The following is a 19,515-nucleotide window of genomic DNA, read 5'->3' as shown; positions in this document are numbered from 1 at the left end:
ATGCGAGTTATAGCCCAGCTCCTGTGCCAGGTAAGTCCACTACGGGCTCACCATAGCCTGTGCTACTTTGGAACTTTTGTTCTAAGTAGCTGAATCTAAAACAACAACAACAACTTGGATATATGCAGCATTTGAACATTTGCCCATGATACGACCCATAGCAGTCGACTAAGGGGAGATATGATAGGTTTAAATAAAATAAATAAATGTTTATTTAGGTAAGGTACATACATATAAGAAATTTTTACAAAGATTGGTTGACTTATAGGTAGAGCTAGTACATACAATGCCTAAAGCCACTATTATATATCCTAGTTTTAAATATTATATTATATATCCTAGTTTTAGAGTGAAAAGATAGAAACTGCCATCAACAAAAAGCATTGGCTTAAATTTGTAGGAAGCATTTGTTAGGTAACAGATATATATATGAAAACGAGAAGTGGGACAAGATCGAATTTCACCCTATCATGGGAACACCAAAAATTACTATAGGTAATTTAATCGGGTAAATTCAGGTAAATTCAGCTTATTGGTATCTGTTTCTGAGACCAAATATATTAGAGTGACGCATGGATCCATGTGAATGTATCTTAATGAGAAACATATACTGGTTAACAGTGCTATAGGCACGTCAGAGTTTAGTATATTTGGTTAACAATTGCGAGGGCTTAAATTTCCCGGCTAGATTAAGGGAACGATTGGAATGAATTATTGGCGGCCATGTTTGTTGTGGCTGGCGAGGACCGCGGAACAGACACTTGGTACACATCTATTTCGCATTAGTTGTTTCATCCATAGATTCCTATTTTAGAGACCAAACCGTTACAAAACATGAAATATCATGACTATTACCAATATTCAATATATCCTAGATAACAGCTAGGTTAGGTTAGGCTTTTATAATGCGTAAGGGAAGGGAAAGTTGTGGAGGCAGTGTACGAAGTGACCTGTACCCGGGAGGAAGGAACCTTGTGTCTGCTGGAGCCAGTCCACGCGGGGTCTCTCAAGTGTGAGCCACAACATTTCCTCCACTTATCTCCTCCAGTAACTCCTAAAAGGTTATATCATTGACTTCCTCAGCTATATGAAAGTAGTTTCTATTAAATGAAATTGAGTTCCAGGTGGCAGGACCCGCGGACTGCGACTTAATATCGCCATAAAAGAATTTATCGCACCTGCGCCGGAATTCTTTGATCAGGTTATCAGGTAGAATATCACGTCTATAATTTCACCTGGATGTGTGTAAGGCTTATGGTAGCACGCAAGGAAGGTGCCCTCAAGCTCTACGTCTTCCCCAGTCTAGTCCTGGGGGCAAGAGACCTGTTGCATTGCTCTTTTAAATTCATATATTATGTTGCTTGGTCTGGGAGGCATATGTTGTACATGTTGTACATTGATAAGGGTGCAGGAAATGCCGTATAATAGATTTTTTTGGTGTATTTATGGTTCTTAACCCAAGCCAGTTGTTGTTATAGATTCAGCTACTCGAAACAAGTTCCAAGTAGCACGGGCTATGGTGAGCCCGTAACTTACCTGGCACAGGAGCGGTGTTGTGTCTGATCGTGCAAGCCAGCTTGATCTAGCCTTAATGATATTGCCTTGTACAGTTTTAACACTTGGGATGTACACTGTGTGAAGTGCCTGGTTATGATTTTTAAGCATATCCTTTTTGATAATGGTTCCTCCTGAGGTAGAACCACAGACCAGCATCATTATCACTAGATGTCTATTTCCTTCTATTGCTTTCCCCTCCCCGTCCCATCCCAAATCCTTATCCTGATCCCTTCCCAGTGCAATATAGTCGTAATAGCTTGGCGCTTTCTCCCGATAGTTCCCATCCCCCTTCCTTCACTTCACACTTCTCACTTTTACCTCTAATAGCCAAATCTAGATTTAAAGTTTTTTTTTACTACGTTATGGTGGCCGGTGATTCCAGAAAGGACAAAAACCTGACTGTCGTAGTGAAGAATGTTTGTAACAATTAATGCTCGTGCCGTAGGGTAATGAATCTAGTATATTATATACCATTAGACTCGGCAATTGGTCCTGGGCAAGTCTTACGGGCACGTTTCCTCACACTGGAAGCTTCTACTCGCCTAGCAGTAAATAATGAATATAGGTTGCTTTGTATCTGAAAGTTTGCTAGTTAATTTTAAAACCTAATCCAGCTTAACAATATATATACAGTAACACTAGGAGAATACTGTACCTGATGCTAGTCTCCAACACCCTTGGTTGTTAATCTTTGGACATTCATGTGGGTGAATGTTTTGAAACCGAGTAGCATGTTATTCTAGACGAGTGGCCTAATAGAATGGAAATAGGTATACTGTACAAGATTAGAATATACATATACTGTAGTAATTTTACTGGCATAATTGATTTCAAAATGGGGTGATATGGTATGTTTCACTGTCTGGAAACAGTGCAAGGGGTGTCCAGTGACTTGGATGTGCAACAGAACTCTAATTGTATTGTGGTTTGTTAATACTGTATTCCTGCGGGTATTGCATGTGCAGCGCACATTCTGTTGCTATTTTATAGAAAGTTTTCCCTTTTGATTCATACCATGTCTTAAGTAAAAGTAATTTTTTTATTAATTATTAATAAATACTTATTAATAAATTTGTAAAAAAAAGTATTATAAATGCCAATAGCGTTTAAGTACTGTATAATCACTCAAAACTTGAATGTTTAATTCCTATCAAAATCACATTTTCCGAGGGTGACCTCAACAAGCCATGCATGAGCTGCATGTTTTCCAGCAGAATACACAGGTCATTTAATATTATCTGCCATATTTTCCTTAATGGGTATTGCCTTAAGTATTCCAGTATTGCACATGTTGAATTCATTTTGTGTTTTTCAGATCACCAAACATGGCATTAGAACTTGCTCATGAAAACATCTGGTTTGACAAGTGGCGTGTGGATGATGCAGAACGTGAATTTTATGAAAAAAAGGCTCAGGTAAGCTACATATTAGCATTTATCATCTTTACATTTAATAATTATTTGAACCCTCTTTGAATGTAACTCAGTGGTGTGAAACAATAAAAGGAGGGGGAGGGAATGTGCAGTGCTTGGGTGCTATGACCTTTAAATATGTTCCCAAGCTTTCTGCTAATATTTAAAGTGTCCATTATAATGTACTGCACAACCAGTCATTAGAACATCAAGCTATCTGACATTAGGTTCTATTATGCCAAGGTTACATTGCCTTATCCTCCTAAGATATTCCAGTAACAATGCATGATGACAGGTCAGAATTCTGTTTCCACATTATATCATAGGTTTTGATAGCATGAAGATGATGAAGATTGATGAAGATTAAGCCACCCAAAAGGTGGCACGGGCATGAATAGCCCGTAATTGGTGGCCCTTTATAAGCCATTACCAGTATCAAGAGCTGATACTGGAGATCTGTGGAGGGGCATGAAGAGCTTTTACTTGAAATTATTATAATGGATAATTTTCTTAGACTTGCATAGGTTTCATTGATGAATAGACAGCTATATATGAGGAGACGTGAACATTGGAAATTGATGCTCTAAATGTCTTGTACTATATACTATGTTAGCCTTTTGAATAGCTTATTGTTAATTTACTTTGTATGTAACCCCTTCAGATTCTCATTTGATTTGATCATACAATTGCATTTGGCTTTTGTAATTCAGTAACACATTTTGGCAAGTGTTCATGCACAAATGTACTGTTATGTACTCTTGATTTAAATAAATACAGCCCCTTCAAAAACTTTGCTAAGCAATTTACCTCATTCTAATATATGCACTATTGCTGTTTAATATAGTATATGCTAATATTAGATCCTGTGTATCATTTACGTCACGTAATAGCTAAATAGCGCTCTTCCTATTTTTTTGTTTTACATAGCCTGCCATAGGATCATCCTGTGTGAGGCATGCTTGCACAGGTAGGCCTATAGGGATAATTTCCAAGGTAAGGTGGAAAGTCATCTATTTTGAGTTTATAAATTGCTTTCAGTATTTTGCCAGTGGATTGGGGGAGGGTTAGCCTGACAGCTGAGAGAACAGTGCTTGACATTCATAGTCCTAAGGTTCCGGGTTCGATCCCCGGTGGAGGCGAAAACAAATGGGCAAAGTTTCTTTCACCCTGATGTACCTGTTCACTTAGCAGTTAATAGGTACCTGGGAGTTAGACAGCTGCTAAGGGCTGCTTCCTGGGGATGTGTAACAAAAAGGAGGCCTGGTCGAGGACCGGCCGCGGGGACGCTAAGCCCCGAAATCATCTCAAGATGACCTCGAGATAGTCATGTATTGGAAGATACTGTTACCAATCCACTTGAAGTTAAAGATATTGTGGAAATAAAATTTTTGTTCACTAAATTTTATTAACCATTCTTGTTCCTGTAGATAGAGAATGCAAATTCATTGTGCAAATTTAGGCATCATTTATACTGTACAATTATTTTATTTGCCATTTTTAAGATATCCTTTGTGGCAACATTGATTTCCTATTCATTCTTAATCATACTTTCAGCTGTTATATACCAGTATATTATTGTGATCTATGAAATTCTTAATGATTATATTATGCTTTTTGTATTGGTCATGTAAATTTACAAATCCTAGATTACTCATGTTTTATAATTACATTTTACACTGTATGCTGTTAGCATTTCACTTTGTAAGTATATCAGATAAAATTAATACACATTTTCTCTGAAAAATTTACATACAAATGGTTTTGAGAATCAAAATTTTTTGTCTTGTTATCGGTAAGGATGTGATTTTGTCTGCCAATTCTCAATGACCTCTTTTGCGAAAGTTCTGCTTTGGTGACTTTGTCAGAACCCACAACTTGGGTAATAAGTAATTAAGAAATGCCCACATGGCTCTCAATGGCTGTAAAGCCCTGGTGTAGATTTTGTTTTTTCATCTTCTATGAGAACCTCTTCAGTAATAAGATTATTAGTTAATCTAGCTACTCAACTAAGTATATATATTACCTGGTTTTCCTTAACATTTTGTGGAGGGTGTCTGCACTGGTACAATACAGTAGCGTAGATGCACATACACATCAATTGTATAATAGCAAGGATCAAAATATGTACGTGTGCGTGATGGCAGTTTTGCACTTCATTGCATATTTAAATTTAGTAATTTTATATACAAAGCATAAAGAAAATTTGTATGAACAATGCTAGTGTTTTTTGGAAAAATCACCTTCAATATAGCAACACTATGGTTCAACGGTGAAATCTTTCTGACAAAAGTATGTGCAGTAAATATATATTACCTTGCTTTTGTCGTCTAGTTTTGTTTTATTTATATTCTATATTTTCATAAATTTGAAAAATTCAATCCTTGGAGGGTAACAAGATCTTAGAAATGCTGTTTTGAAAGGGTTAAGATCACTGGTTTTAGTAAATAAATAAACCACATGCAATAACTGCAAACCTTGAACTGTTATTAAACTGTTAAATTATCATACATGTTTTAATTCATACATTTGAATTATTAATACTGTGAGTGCCTACTGCAATCCCCCACCTACTATCCATTGGCTAGAAGTAACCTGAGGAAGGGAAAATTGGAGCATCCTGGAGAGTTCTGGGAGTTCTACTCCCAGAGCCCGGCCTGAGGCCAGGCTCGATTTATGATGATGACACAATAAACTAGTAAAGCACTTATCTTATTTGAAGATGGAGCATTGCATGGTTGACTTTGGTGATACTGTAGGCGACCTTGGAGGTGTTGGCTTCTTGGAATGAAGAGCTATTATAGTCCATCACACCAGACTCTTGGGCTGTCCTCTCAAGTTTTTCTTCACAAATGTCACCGTAGAAGAATGCTGTAATGCTATATTTAATGAGTGATATTAATAGAGGTGAATGATACTAACTTAACCTAGGATTTTTCCTCTTCACTAAGTTTTCCAGGAATGAATTTTCAACTAACATGGTTTGCTTAACTGATTTCTTTTTTCTTTTTAATGTGTTGTATTGATATACAAAGAAGAATGTCTGACCATGTATATAAACAAGATTTTTTAAACATAGTTGGTAGTGGTATAATTTTCTGGAAGCTCATTTTTGCATTTAGACAAATGTAATTTTATATGTCATGCTTGTACACTATATAGCCAGGATACTACATGCAATATGTAGGGAAAATTTTTGTTAAACACAGCATTACAAAGCCAACACAATATTTTTACATCCTCTTCATTCATTAAATTTACAACTACAGTGTATTTATAAAACAAGTTTGGGTATGTATTCCCTCTTCAGTATAAACATGCTGTTGGATTGGGACATTCTCTGATTAGCCCTTAAATGGCTCGGCTAGTTAAGTCCTGCATAATAGTGCATATGACAAGCTTGTCACATCATATGCACAAAATTGCAGTGGGGAATTCAAGCCCAGGAGGAAATTTCAGATAGCAACTGGAGTCACTTAAGGGTTAAAGGTTACAGTGCATGTTTAAATTTAAGGACTGGGGAGGGGGAGCAATAAATTGTCGGAACATGTTATGGTTTAGAGGTTCACGTCCACTGCCACACGGTCAGATTTAACATATACTGTAATTCAATGCCGTTTACAGGATACAATACTAGCAGACCACAGTGCTGTATTTGATGATACAAAAGAGGTTGAATTTAAATTATGGTACTTTGTCATGTTGTTTGTCTTAGAACAAACATCCTGACATTTACTATATTTAGTTTGAATTTCATTGCATAGGATGGTTTTCAGTTTGCAAGGTAGGGTCATTGGTTTGTTGATTGGTTATTGATAATTGATATTAAAAAAATAAAAAACACTTCTTCAGTATCATAACATCACTAATTTGGACTTATTATTGCAAACTAGCACTAGTGTATTAAAGGCATTTCAACTGCAGTATATTTGATCTTTGTGGTGAATGTGATTGGACAGTTCCTCGCTTTTTGTCATCTCGACCAAGAATTTGTTTCTAATAAATAATTGCTGGCAGAATTGTTTATAAATTTTTTTCAGTGTAAGCAGAAATAATGGTTATGATAGTACTATTTGAGTTTCTACTTTAAACCCCTAGGGATGATTGTACAATGATTGTTTAGACATTTTGTTGAGGAAGTAAGTTAGAATTTTCATATGACATTCCTAAACAACAACAAAATTCTTTCAGTAATACTGTATTTCTAAAACATAGTGCATTTTTTTTTTTTTACCTCGGTTAGTGGAGGCTACTAATGATTTTCATGTGAAGATCTAATAGTCGTTTCCTATATCTCCTAGGGAAGTTCGGGCCTAGGATCCCTGGCCAGTCAGATAGCCAAGGCACGGCAAGAAATACAGAATTCCCTAGTCTCTGTGAGTAGGTCCTCTTAAGTGAGCTGTATGTGTTTGTTTTTGTATAGATGTTGCTTTGTGTTGGCCAATGTTGTTGTAGGGCTTCCTGATTATCTAATAAATAGTACTGTATCTTCTGATAATTCTGCTCTAGTATGAATTATTTTAATAATTGTTTAAAGATGCAAGTGTAATACTATGTACTCCCACTTGAAAAGCCTAACAGGGATGGACCTTCCCCCCCCATCTGTTCCATCAGGTACTGTAATCTGGTTCGTGCAGGGAGTCCGCACAGGCTCGACAAATACACTGCTATCCTTCATGTTAAATAACTGAACAATAAAAAAAAAGGCAGAAATCATACAAAGACCACATGATCACTTTTCAGTAATACATGAAGGAAATGCAACATTGGGAGGGAACTATGAATATGATTAACAGGTACTGTATATCTTATAGAAATGAAAAATATTGGTCATTAAATATAGCTTTTATAATACTGCAATTTCAAACAATTGTTATTAATTATAATTAAATGCTGGTACAAGTTTTTTAGTATACAGTATTCAGATGCTGTGGCACTGTACAGTAAACACTACAGTATTTTGATGCTGGTCTCGACTAGCTCTGATACTATAGAATGCCTGCTGGATTGACCAAACTTTTTATGAAAATATTGTGCAGCTAATATCAAGTGTATTTTTACAATGGAAGTCAAAGCTTACGTTGCAACTAGAATTTTGAAGAGATTACATACAAGTGGGAGTACACAGTACTGTACTGTGGGACACATTTGTGCAGCTCATCCTTGTTTTACACCAAGAAAGTATAGAATAGATTACTATTTTTATTCCAAAATTTGTAGGGCATGTTTGATTTCTGGAGAACAACTTCATGTATTAGCTTAAAACTACTACTACCATTTATGTATGGTAGTGCAAGGAAAATCTTAGATATTAAATACAAATTTAAAATTTCATATAATCACACCATACAAAGTAGTACTGTAAGTAAATTGTCATATCAGTCTTTATACTGTAGTTGTAAAGTAGCAAATTGTAAATACAGGTACTGTGCTGTAAGTGCAATGTAATTTAATTACTTAACTCTCTTAGAATCTATCTTCGATAATTACTTCACAATTTACAGGGGTTTAATTTAGTGTTGTATAATTAATCAGTTATTTTAGCCATCTGGCCAAATTGTGACCGGTTTGAAAGTTATCTATGTAGGTAGCTAGTGTTGCCTTGCACTCTCACCCCCTCACCTCACTCCCTTCCACATCACATGTACATTACAATCTGATCTGATTTTTATGCTCTCTGCTCTCTCCACCACAATTCAACCACAACTTGCCAAAAGTACAGCCATTCCTGCCACAACAAGCACCACCACTATACCGAGTATGTCAGTTATCACTAGAACCTCAATTATTACAATTGTCCACTGCCAAATACAGCTACAACCACTCCACTATACCCAGCACCATAACCACCCTCTACCACCACATAACCACCACCTCACCACTACCACTGTACTACTACATCTTTCTACCACCCCTCCACAAATATTTTGCACTTAATGCTTTCAATATAATGGTAATTTTATCATCTAGGCCCAGTTTTATGTAAGACAGAGTATTAATAAATACTAGTACTAATAAATGTTACTTTTAAGTCAGATCAAGTTTAAGTTAGTATTAGTTTAAATTTAAAGCTTGTATAGGGAAATCTTTTCTGATAAACTAAATATAATTTCTAAAACTTCATCTCTCTCATTCATCAGTCTATCTTAACACCATACGTGGGTTCTAAATGCTTGTGGACTTTTCATTATGCATAAAACCTGTTAACATAGTATTGAATGCATAGTATAGTTGTAAAGCATGAAAGGTACGCTAGACCAAATTCCCTTTTTCTGTTGCATGACTTATTACATATATTGCAGTGTAATTAAATGATAGAATAGTCTGTAATTTATGAAGACGTTTGAGGATAATATTCAGAATTGAGAACGAAAAGACCAGAGGTGGTTATAGCTTCAAAGCCAGGAAAACTGAAGAAACAGGTGAGAAAATTTTAATGCTACTTAGCAGACTAACAAAGTTCTATCCTGAGTTACCGCATACTGTTGTTCCCTTCAGCAGAAGACACACTCATCACGTGTTGGAAGCCTCCTATCCACTTGGACTTATCAATAGAGTGACTGCCTTAATTCTTGCAGGGTCTGTCTTCAATCCCTGATGCTCCAAGTGGTTAGGGGCCATTCCTTCACAACCTCATATCCCAGCTCCTTGTTCTCATCTCTTCCACATGCTGTATAGTCATACTGGCTTAACACATGCTCTTGATGGTTACTTTACCTTTAGTAGTTAGTATAACTGGCCGACCTCTCGGTGTTCAAAGGAGAACTTTATAAACCCCTTCAATGGATACCTTATCAACCAGGCTGCGACTCGTATGTCAGACTGAGAGCAGCCGCATCGAACAGCCTGGTTGACCAGAGCACCAATTATGAGGCCTGGTCAGTAACTGGGCCATGGAGATGTTGATTCTCAGAATTAACTAGTATATGACAGGGAAGGTAGGCAACTGTCTTTTCTTGGTTTACTTTTCAGTGGAGGTAGTTTTATATTGTGATTGTGTAACCTTTGTACACTGGGTCAACAGTGCTTGGTGAAATTTTGGCTGTATTTTCTGGCCTGAGGTTTTTTATTGGATCTATCATTGTTTTCATCTCGAATGGGTTCCCAGATTAAATGGCACATTTTTCCAGGATATGAGGATCATGTATTTCCTTTCTTGGTATGAGTACAATGCATCTATTTTTGTTGTTGTCCCACTGTGTGGTTAACTGTGACTACATGTGGGGGTGATGTGCCATTACTCCAAAGGCTCTCACTTCCATGCTTCTGAGCTAGACACATCTTGATTACAATTTGGGTCTGCGTCTATTACGTGTTGCAACATAAAACCTCCATCTTTGGCTAGGAGGCATGCGAGAGAGAAGTGGCAGCTGTTCCTCTGTATGCAGTGTATTAATTAAGTGGAGGGAGGTTTGTGTTTTAATATGTTATGGCTCATTGAATGTGGTCCTGTATGCTCCGACTCTTTATCTTGGGAAGTGGCTAGCTGATGGCTACATATTCAGATTTGTCCATTATTGCAGTGAATTTTGGGTTTTGCATTAGTTTGGACGATTTTTTCTGGCTATTCTTTTTCATCCCTGCTCTTGTATGAATGGTTAATATGGGAGGAGATAACTGACTTGCCCATCTTGAATTGTGTGTGTGCAGCTTTGCAGAAATTCTTTCTTAAAAGGGTTCATTTGCAGTTACATGTGTATGGCCCACAAGCACACACATCATTAAGTCAGTTTTTGGAGTCAGATTCAACTGGTGTTGAACTCCATAACTACAGTATACAGTACATTTTTTTTACTTGATGAGAAGGTACATAATGTATTGAGTGGATCTTGAGCATCCCAGTGTTTCAGCTGAAGCCTGCCTACTTCTCATGGTAATGGAGGGAATGGGAATGTCTTGCTGTTACCTGGGTCTGGGTAGAAACTCGGTTCATCCTTTAATGTACAAGTGCTGCTTTTGATGTGGCTGCTTACTCATTGTGCCTGGTATGCACCACCAGCTTGGGGTAAGATGGGGCCGTGGCTCTTGACGGTGCTGTCCTATCATTATCTGCAGTATGTTGCTAACCAAAACAATAACACTCCAGATCATATTTTTATGACTTGTTCATTAGTGGTTTTTTGAAGAGGTTAACTTCTAGATAACGAGATGTGCAATATAATCTTGTGTTTGAAGTGCATTGACTGCAGGCACTGTAATGTGCTACTATCCGGCAATCATCAAAGAAAAGCCAGGTTATGAATTGTTGTTTCTGCTGTCAACATGAATAAATTAATTAAATAAAAAATATAGAAATATAGAAATTATTTTATGATAGTGTAAAAAACCTTGGACATCATGCTACTAAATTCTGATTTTTGTATCTCCACTCTTCTTGTTTGTTGATTCAACTGCAGATTGTAGAACCCAGACTAAATGATTGTAAAATTACAAGCCTGATTGGATTGAATTTTGATTAGTGTAGTGTCCAGTGAAATTTACAATTTGCTTTATAGCTGTGTAGCGAATTACGGCAATTTGATTTTAATTTCCTTTAAAATGTAGATGCATATTATATGTAATTGTTGGCTTATTAAGTATCAAACTTACAGGGTGGTCGCACAGCCTCTGGCAGCAGTGGCGGCGGTGGGGGAGTTAATGCTGATCTTCTGAACCGCATTACCAAGCTAGAAGGGGAAAATACAAGCCTTACAAAAAGTGAGTGATACATATGCATGCTTCATAGAAATAGTACTGGTGCGTTTCTAAACAACTTTTTTTTATATGACCTCAATTTAATTATTGGGGGATATTTAAGAATTGGATAAGTTGGACAATCTAGAAATTCATATTTTTTATTCCCCCCCCCCCCTTTTGATCTAATCTAGCATTGTACAGAATATAAGAAGATAACATCAAAAGTGTTGGCCTTTCTTGGCTATCCCACTGGGTTCCTTCCTAAGGCATGAACATATTGGTTCCATGAATGGAGTTCTTTCTTTTCAAATGTTCTTTCCATTTTATAATGGTTTTATGAAAACACAAAAAATAAAGAAAATTACATCAGGCCAATTGGTCCCTTTTCATAGCAGCTCCTATTTATACCGTATCAAATTCACTCGTATATTTTTGACAGTTGCTTAAAACAATCCTGCGATCCCGTATCTATTGTTACTTGGTAATTTGTTCCGTAAATCAAAAACTTTCAGAACAGTCAGTACAGACTGGAATGTCACTGGAGAATAATCAATACAAACTCAAATGACATCAAGCTCTCTGAAGTACTGCTTCTCATAATTGGGACCACCAAGAGGTAGTACAGTACAACCTCGATTCAACTAACTATATGGTACCAACCTCAATTTGTTGCAGTGAGGGATTTGTTGCAACTGGAGATGCCTCCAGGTTGCATTTCCCATGCCCTTTGGGCTAGTGTGACTTAGCAAAAATTTCATTTCAACCTATAATGGACAACTACGAAATAAACATGTCTGCAAGAAATTTAACCACATGCCGTTTATTTCTGATGTTCCCAGCCTCAAAACTAAAGGTAAAGATTTCTTAAGGCAGCAGGACCATACGAGTGAAAGAAAAACCTTGCCAACTGAGAATAAAAACAATGGAATTTGGCTTTAAATATGCTCGGAGGCTTTCCCAAGGCCCAACTATTTCTTGTATTTCTTGCCTCTGTCTATGGACTCAGTCCCAACATCCTAAGGAAATCCACACATCCCCCTGTTCACCAAACTCTTGTTTGTTGAATTGGGTGAGTAAATCTGGCATGGAAAAGTGTGTTCCAACCGGAGATTTGTTGAACCAAGATTCCACTGTACGGTACTAACACCAAAGATGGTACTGTGACGTGATCTTCCTCGTTCTTTCCAACTGGTTCCTATGTCACTTGTGGGCAGGTGGAGACTATAATCAACATAACAATAAGATAGTTATAGCTAACTAGTTATCTATAGATATAGTTATCGATAGCTAGTTATATCGATAGTTATCTCAACAATTATGAAATAACCTCAAGATAAGAAGATATCATGGATTATCAACAAGTACAGTGACTTGAGTGTCCCCAAAAACACTTTGCTGTGGGCATTGCAATATGCTATTAGTGAATGATTCTTTTGTGTGTGTATGCTAGTCAGTTGTCTCGATTCTCTTGCCATTCAGTGCTTTCAGATCTGGTTCAGTGGTGCACCAACTGGATAATCTCTGGAGATTGCCATCACATTCATAGTTCCTAGGAATTTTGTTCTAGAATGTGGGTGTTTGTGCTGTGTATAGCATGCATTTGTTTGTAGGGGGCCTGTTCCAATGTGTTTAGTCCCAGGGCACATCTTGCGTATTGTTATTTTAGGATTAGGTTAAAATTAGCCTTGAACTTGTGCTGTGGTTCCCAAGCCACTTTTTCATATCTTTGTCTTTGAGTGATTCTATCTAGTCAGGTATAGTAAAGTGCATTTATTAGAGAATAACACTTTCCTTTCATTTCAGCTGTATCAACCTTAGAACAGACTATCATGAATTTGACAACAAGGTTGGAAAAACTAGAATTTGGAAGCAGCACTACCACAAATACTACTGCCACTCCCAAAAAGTCTGAACCAATGGAAACAGAAGAGGAGGACGATGATGATGATGATGTTGATTTATTTGGCTCAGACGAGGTGAGTAACAGTTTGTAGAAATAAACATAAAACATTTTGAGTTAATGTGAATTTTTATTCCTATCACCACTAACTTGGATTTTTGTATTACAAGGTCTCCTTTTGAGCCACCATATTTATACCTCACATCTGTCGCTAAAATTGATATGTAATTAAGATTATTTTAGTTTATTTAATATACACTCAGCCTGTGGGTGGTAGTAGGAAAGGTTAAAGGCACATAATTAGCTCCGGAATTGAAGCTCGGGAAATTAGTTAAGATACCGATAGGTTATGTTTTGTAAATCCTGACATGTTGTGTAAATGTTGTTGTGTATTCATATAATCATGTGTCAATTTACAATTGTTATGTATTAGACTATAACAAATTGTGGGAAGAGTAGAATGAATTTTGTTATTAAGATTAATCACATTTCTTGGATTGTTTGCATTGGTTGTACAGTATTTGTAATGCCTCGTGCATGTGGATAACTTAGGACCTTGTATTGAGTTTCTTGGACCATATTTAGTACAGGTATTGCAAAATGACATTTATTGTTTTTGTATTGTTAAAAATGTTATTGAAAATACTGTGTAATAAATTTTTATTTTTCACATCTCTGCCCTTGATATGAACAGTTCCAGAGGGTACAGCATAGAAAGAGATAAACAGCATTGTTGAAAATGTTTACTGAATATTCCAGTTTTGTATGCTAGAGCTCGGCCGACCGGGGAGCTGGTCGGCTGAGTGGACAGCACGCTGGACTTGTGATCCTGTGGTCCTGGGTTCGATCCCAGGCGCCGGCGAGAAACAATGGACAGAGTTTTTCACCCTATGCCCCTGTTACCTAGCAGTAAAATAGGTACCTGGGTGTTAGTCAGCTGTCACGGGCTGCTTCCTGGGGGTGGAGGCCTGGTCGAGGACCAGGCTGCGGGGACACTAAAAAGCTCCGAAATCATCTCAAGATTGATCATAGTATTTTTCTTTGCAAGAGCTACACAATATTTTTTGCAGGTTTGAGTTTTGAAACTAATATTATTTTATACCTTTAAGCGAGACAACTGTTGCATTACTTTGTGCTAATATATTTTATCTGCAGGAGGATGAAGAAGCCGAACGAATAAAGGAGGAACGATTAAAGGCCTATGCTGAGAAAAAGGCAAAAAAACCTGGTCCTATTGCAAAGTCTTCAGTCTTGTTGGATTGCAAACCTTGGGATGACGAGACCAACATGGCAGCCATGGAGGTAGAAATCCGTAAAATTGAGATGGATGGTCTAGTATGGGGTGCCTGTAAGTATTGCTCTAGTTTTTGTCGTCATTGTTTCTTGTTGGGGACAGCAAGTTTATTTAAGCTTGTGAGTTGTCCCCAGACTAACAGCTGACCTCAGAGATGCAACCCATAACAATGTCCTAATTCCTAGGGACCTCTTTAGTGCTAGGTGGAGAGGAATCAGTGTTAGGAAATATTCCTAAATATCTCCTGTCTAGGAACCAAACCAAACTTCAGACCATTTGACTGCATGCCAACTTGACTACCACTTTCAATTATTTATATTTCTGTATCTGATGCTTTAGTCCTTGTGGTAACGTGCCCTCTGTAACAAAACTCTTAATCATGGAGTTCCTTATTTCATAGTGAAAGGAGTCATTTCTCTAATATTGTGAAGGGCAAACCTGCATTATTTTAGGGGCTTCATCTTATTGTTAACACTTATAAGGCGGTCAAGTTGCCTGGTGATGTTGCAGTATATGGTAGCATGAACATGTAGATAATCCTGTTAATGTATTTTGTACTCCTTCCATCTTCAATAAGTCAGTACTTTGATTAGAAGACTCGTCATTGACAGTGCAGTGATCTTTGGAAACATCAATAATGGGTCATGTCTACATGTACTTCAGGCAGGGATGATCACGTCTTAGGGCCCTTATGTGGTGTAATGATACTCTTGATGTTTTACCAATGTCATGTCTACTTTTAAAGCTGTGACTTTGCCTCTTCCTTCAGTTTATTCAGTGTGTTAACTTTACATCCTTAACACCTTGATATTTGTTTCTGGTTGCCTGCTAGTCCTGCTCATCTAGAATACTGCCATTGTCCACCTTCTTGTTATCTTGTACATCATAACGTGCTTCTTGTGTTACCTTCGTCTGTTGATTTATATGTTTGAAGGGCTTTAGAGTCTCATTCTTGGATGCATTTGTATAGACTATATAATCTTAGGATAATAAACTATACAAATGGTGGTCTTTTTAGTACAGTGACCAGTGCAGTTGGTTCACAACCGAAGCATCCAAGGCTTGATTTCTGCAGCAGAATGGAAATGTTTAGGCATGTTTCCTTTCATTTCTGTATGCTTAGCAGTAAATAAGTACCTGGGAGTTCAGCAACTGCTGTGGGTTGCATGCTGGAGAAGATTCAGTAACTGGCCAAAGGGGGGACCTCAATAAGCCAAACAAGCTTTCAGTTTCTGGCAATGGGAATCTGTGTCAGAAAAAGTAACTTAGACCATTGGTGAAGCATGTTCAGTGGCAAATTTCAAAGCACACAGATTGGATAATGATGGTAGTATGGTAATTTGATGTATTAGATTTAGTCATTCATTAAAAAATGTATGCTTGAAATTGTTTTTTGTCATTTTGTAGGGCTTGGGGGGGCCCTACAAAATGCCTGCATTAAAAATGCACATTCAACAATGCATGTGCCTTCCATACTTCACAGTAGCAAATGAATGTACTATGTAGTGAATCTAGTCATACATCTGTAGTAGTATCTTGGCCAATTCATAGAATAAGTGTTGTATTCCACATAAATTGATGATAATGTGTACCTCCTTTGCTTTCATAACAAATTTATTTTATTTAGTCATGTTTTTATGCTTAGAACATTAAATGTTAAGCTTCTCTGTATACTTGCAGCCAAACTTGTACCACTTGCTTATGGAATTCAGAAGCTTTCTATTCTGTGCACTGTTGAAGATGAAAAGGTCTCCATAGATGATCTAAGTGAGAAGATACAGGAAATTGAGGACTATGTAAGTACATAAACTCTCCTCAAGTTGTTCATAAAGTAAGCTTCCTGATTCTGTGCTCAACTACTTTTGTTTCTCAGGGAAGAAGTTCAACTCTTGAACCATTTTTTCTTAGTGGGTTGGTGCAATTACTAAACTTCTGTAACTTTATCTTGTCTACTTTTAAAGTGATCTCTGATGCACAACAGCTTCTGTGCCAATTTTTGGGTCTAGTTGTGTATAACAAGTGCAATCTGATGGGCGGGCTTGGAAATAGTTTATGATGGTGTCACAAAACCACAAAACTACAGAATTCTTCAGGAGGACTTGAACTACAGGAATGGGCAGGGAAATAGCTAATGGAGTTTAGGTCTCAAAAATGTAAAGCAGTGTTTGGGAGAGGGGAAAAGTTGACTGAACAGTATAAATTTAGGGAGGTAGTTGCAAGAGTCAAAATGGGAAAGCACCTGAGAGGATGTATCACCAGCCTACCACCCAGGGTACATATTTCAGAATAACACCAGTTGCCAGTGTGAATTTAGAAGGTCCATAAACATCACAATGCATGTGCCAGACATAAGAAAAATGAGCTATGAGAATAGACCAAGTTAACTAAAACTGATGACATTGCTCCATGTCATTATCTACTCCAATATGCATTCTGAATAGAAAGTCAGCATGGTAAATTTTGTTTCATATTGTAAAGGCACTATTTTTTTTTTTTTATCAAAGTTAAAGCATGCAGTAGAAAAGATTAATCACTTAGGCTAAAGTACAGTAAAGATTTTTTTTTATGGAAGATGTTCAGAGGCACGATGAGGCAAAGTTAAAGCATGCAGTAGAAAAGATTAATCACTTAGGCTAAAGTACAGTAAAGATTTTTTTTATGGAAGTTGTTCAGAGGCACGATGAAATAGCACAAATTTGGCTGGCTGATGGTCAATTAACATTGGATTGCCATGTGAAAATGAACATAACTGAACAGTGTTTAGTAAGAGATGGCCAAGGAACTTGCCATAATAAGCATGTAAAAGTATGCTAGAACAGGGTCAGCTGATGGAAATGCAGCATCTTGGTGTAACTTTTCTGTAGAAGCATCAAATTCACAATACACACTACACAGTAAACAGTTTGTCCAAACAGTGAACACTACACATACACACATTGTTCCAAGATTGTATGTGAAGATACATAGTTTGCTTATACAGATGCACTGTAACTTTAATATTCTCTAGGGTGAGAGGAATTAATTATACAGCATTCCAAACTTTTAAGACACTGTTCTGCCACAATTGGTACCAAATTGGGTGCAATGTACTATGGATTGCTGCCGGCATTTTGTCTAAATCAAGTTATGCAGATGAAAAATACTCTTTTGGAGGAGGTTGGTTTACATTGGATGAACCAAGTCGTGCACGGCCAGTGCATTACATTATCTGTAAAGATTAATGATGCTGCTATTTCTGTAAGATTTTGAACACATTGTCTGTATATTGTATAGTACAGTAAATGAACAGATGGAGGGAACTTATATTTTTTAAATTTGTATTTGTTAGATATTAAATATTTTTTGAACGAGTATCATGTGATGGGGAACAAGGGGATATACCCTCACTGGAAATATATATATCTATATTTTAAGAATTGTTGATAAAATTTATTAGCATTTTAATTGTGGCATATTCTAATTATTTTTGTTTTGTTTGCAGGTTCAAAGTGTTGACATTGGTGCATTCAACAAAATTTAAGATGCCATTCATTCCAGTGCTAATTGAATAAAAAGGAGTTTATACATTATAACATTTTTATATACCCTTTTTTGAATAGGTTACTATTATTAAGGTTGGGAAAATGTTGAATGTTTTGGCTAGGATAATACTGTAAGCTTGTTATAATAACCTTGTCATGCAATAGAGCAAAGTTGAGGTCTTAATAATGTAATTTGTTAAATTGAAGGAATAGTTTGTATTTTTGTTTATAGATTGGTGTCAATATATTACAGTATTACATTTTAAACACCTTGAGCTTTTATTTTCTTGGGATAAATCCTGTTTTCATAGGTTGCAAGCCCAAAAAATGCTTCTTCCTCCCCCCACTTATGGGTACTTCCTTGTGGGTGGGGGATCTTTTTTTTTTTTTTTTTTTTTGTCAGGGCAGTTCAGTACCAGTTTATGTAGCTCCTCACTTCATGGATTCCACCTTGGCATGCTTATGAAACTAACTAAAGCTCAGAACAATACTGAGCTAATGGACCCCTGATGAGCTGGGATCTCTACAGTGGTGGTGTCCACAGGCTGACTACACAGTTTCAAATGTAGATATGATGGAGCTTGAGAAACACTGCAATCTGTACACAAGTAGATTGACGGTTGAGAGGCAGGACCAAAGAGCCAAAACTCAACCCCTGTAAGCACAATTAGGTGAGTACATCAGTAACAACTGATTGGGGGGGGGGGGGTGACCTGGATCTTTGGATAAATTTTTACAAGTGTTTACACTGGGGAGTTCATTGGCAGCTTTGAGGCCTATGTTCTTTTGAACTCAACCGTTGTCTTTTTGTTCAATTTAAAAAAAAAAAAATAATAGTAATTCTGAGGTACCCTTATAATGCACATTTGCAAAGTAGGGGACATAAGCTTGTTAAAAGGTACATTGACCTGTGTTGAACAAGCATCAGTGGTGTCGGGGCTCCATGTGAGGTAACCATGGCAAGACAGTATGCGACAACACTGTTTTCAATGCTGTGGTTGGCCATTTTGGCAGGAATGTGTCGAAGGCTCTGTAGATTTCAACTCTAGTGTCTTGGCTGATAACTTTACAGTAAAATAAAACAACTAAACTTATCCTCCAGAAAAAGCTAGTACAGTACACTGTGACTGGAGAATACAGTACTGTACTCGTCAAAAG

General features: G+C 37.0%; 1 protein-coding gene across 6 annotated transcripts; it reads left to right on the top strand.

The window, feature by feature from the left end:
- The first annotated feature begins 789 nt into the window (after positions 1-789).
- Positions 790-18,408, top strand: LOC123746287 (elongation factor 1-delta). 6 transcript variants are annotated; one of them, XM_069314907.1, is made up of 9 exons: positions 906-1,061; positions 2,873-2,972; positions 3,897-3,962; positions 7,268-7,342; positions 11,558-11,663; positions 13,446-13,618; positions 14,698-14,890; positions 16,517-16,632; positions 18,318-18,408. In XM_069314907.1, exons 2-9 carry the CDS (start codon positions 2,883-2,885, stop codon positions 18,354-18,356), a joined length of 858 nt encoding a protein of 285 aa, XP_069171008.1. In that variant the 5' UTR covers positions 906-1,061; positions 2,873-2,882; the 3' UTR covers positions 18,357-18,408. The 6 variants fall into 6 exon arrangements, with proteins under 6 accessions (XP_045583617.1, XP_069171008.1, XP_045583619.1 ...); XM_069314908.1 differs by lacking the exon at positions 906-1,061 and adding an exon at positions 1,079-1,209; XM_045727661.2 differs by lacking the exon at positions 3,897-3,962 and having other exon boundaries at positions 790-1,061.
- The last annotated feature ends 1,107 nt before the right edge of the window (positions 18,409-19,515 follow it).

Source organism: Procambarus clarkii, chromosome 80, assembly GCF_040958095.1.
Source record: "Procambarus clarkii isolate CNS0578487 chromosome 80, FALCON_Pclarkii_2.0, whole genome shotgun sequence".
Classification (NCBI taxonomy): domain Eukaryota; kingdom Metazoa; phylum Arthropoda; class Malacostraca; order Decapoda; family Cambaridae; genus Procambarus; species Procambarus clarkii.
Note: the sequence above shows the minus strand (reverse complement) of the source record. Positions and strands in the feature narration are given on the sequence as shown.

Excerpts from the sequence above, each read along its gene's own strand:
- LOC123746287 (XM_069314907.1), top strand. The coding sequence starts at position 2,883 with ATGGCATTAGAACTTGCTCATGAAAACATCTGGTTTGACAAGTGGCGT. Across the intron at positions 7,343-11,557 it reads TACAGAATTCCCTAGTCTCT|GGTGGTCGCACAGCCTCTGG; the intron begins GTGAGTAGGTCC and ends TCAAACTTACAG. Across the intron at positions 16,633-18,317 it reads TACAGGAAATTGAGGACTAT|GTTCAAAGTGTTGACATTGG; the intron begins GTAAGTACATAA and ends TTTTGTTTGCAG.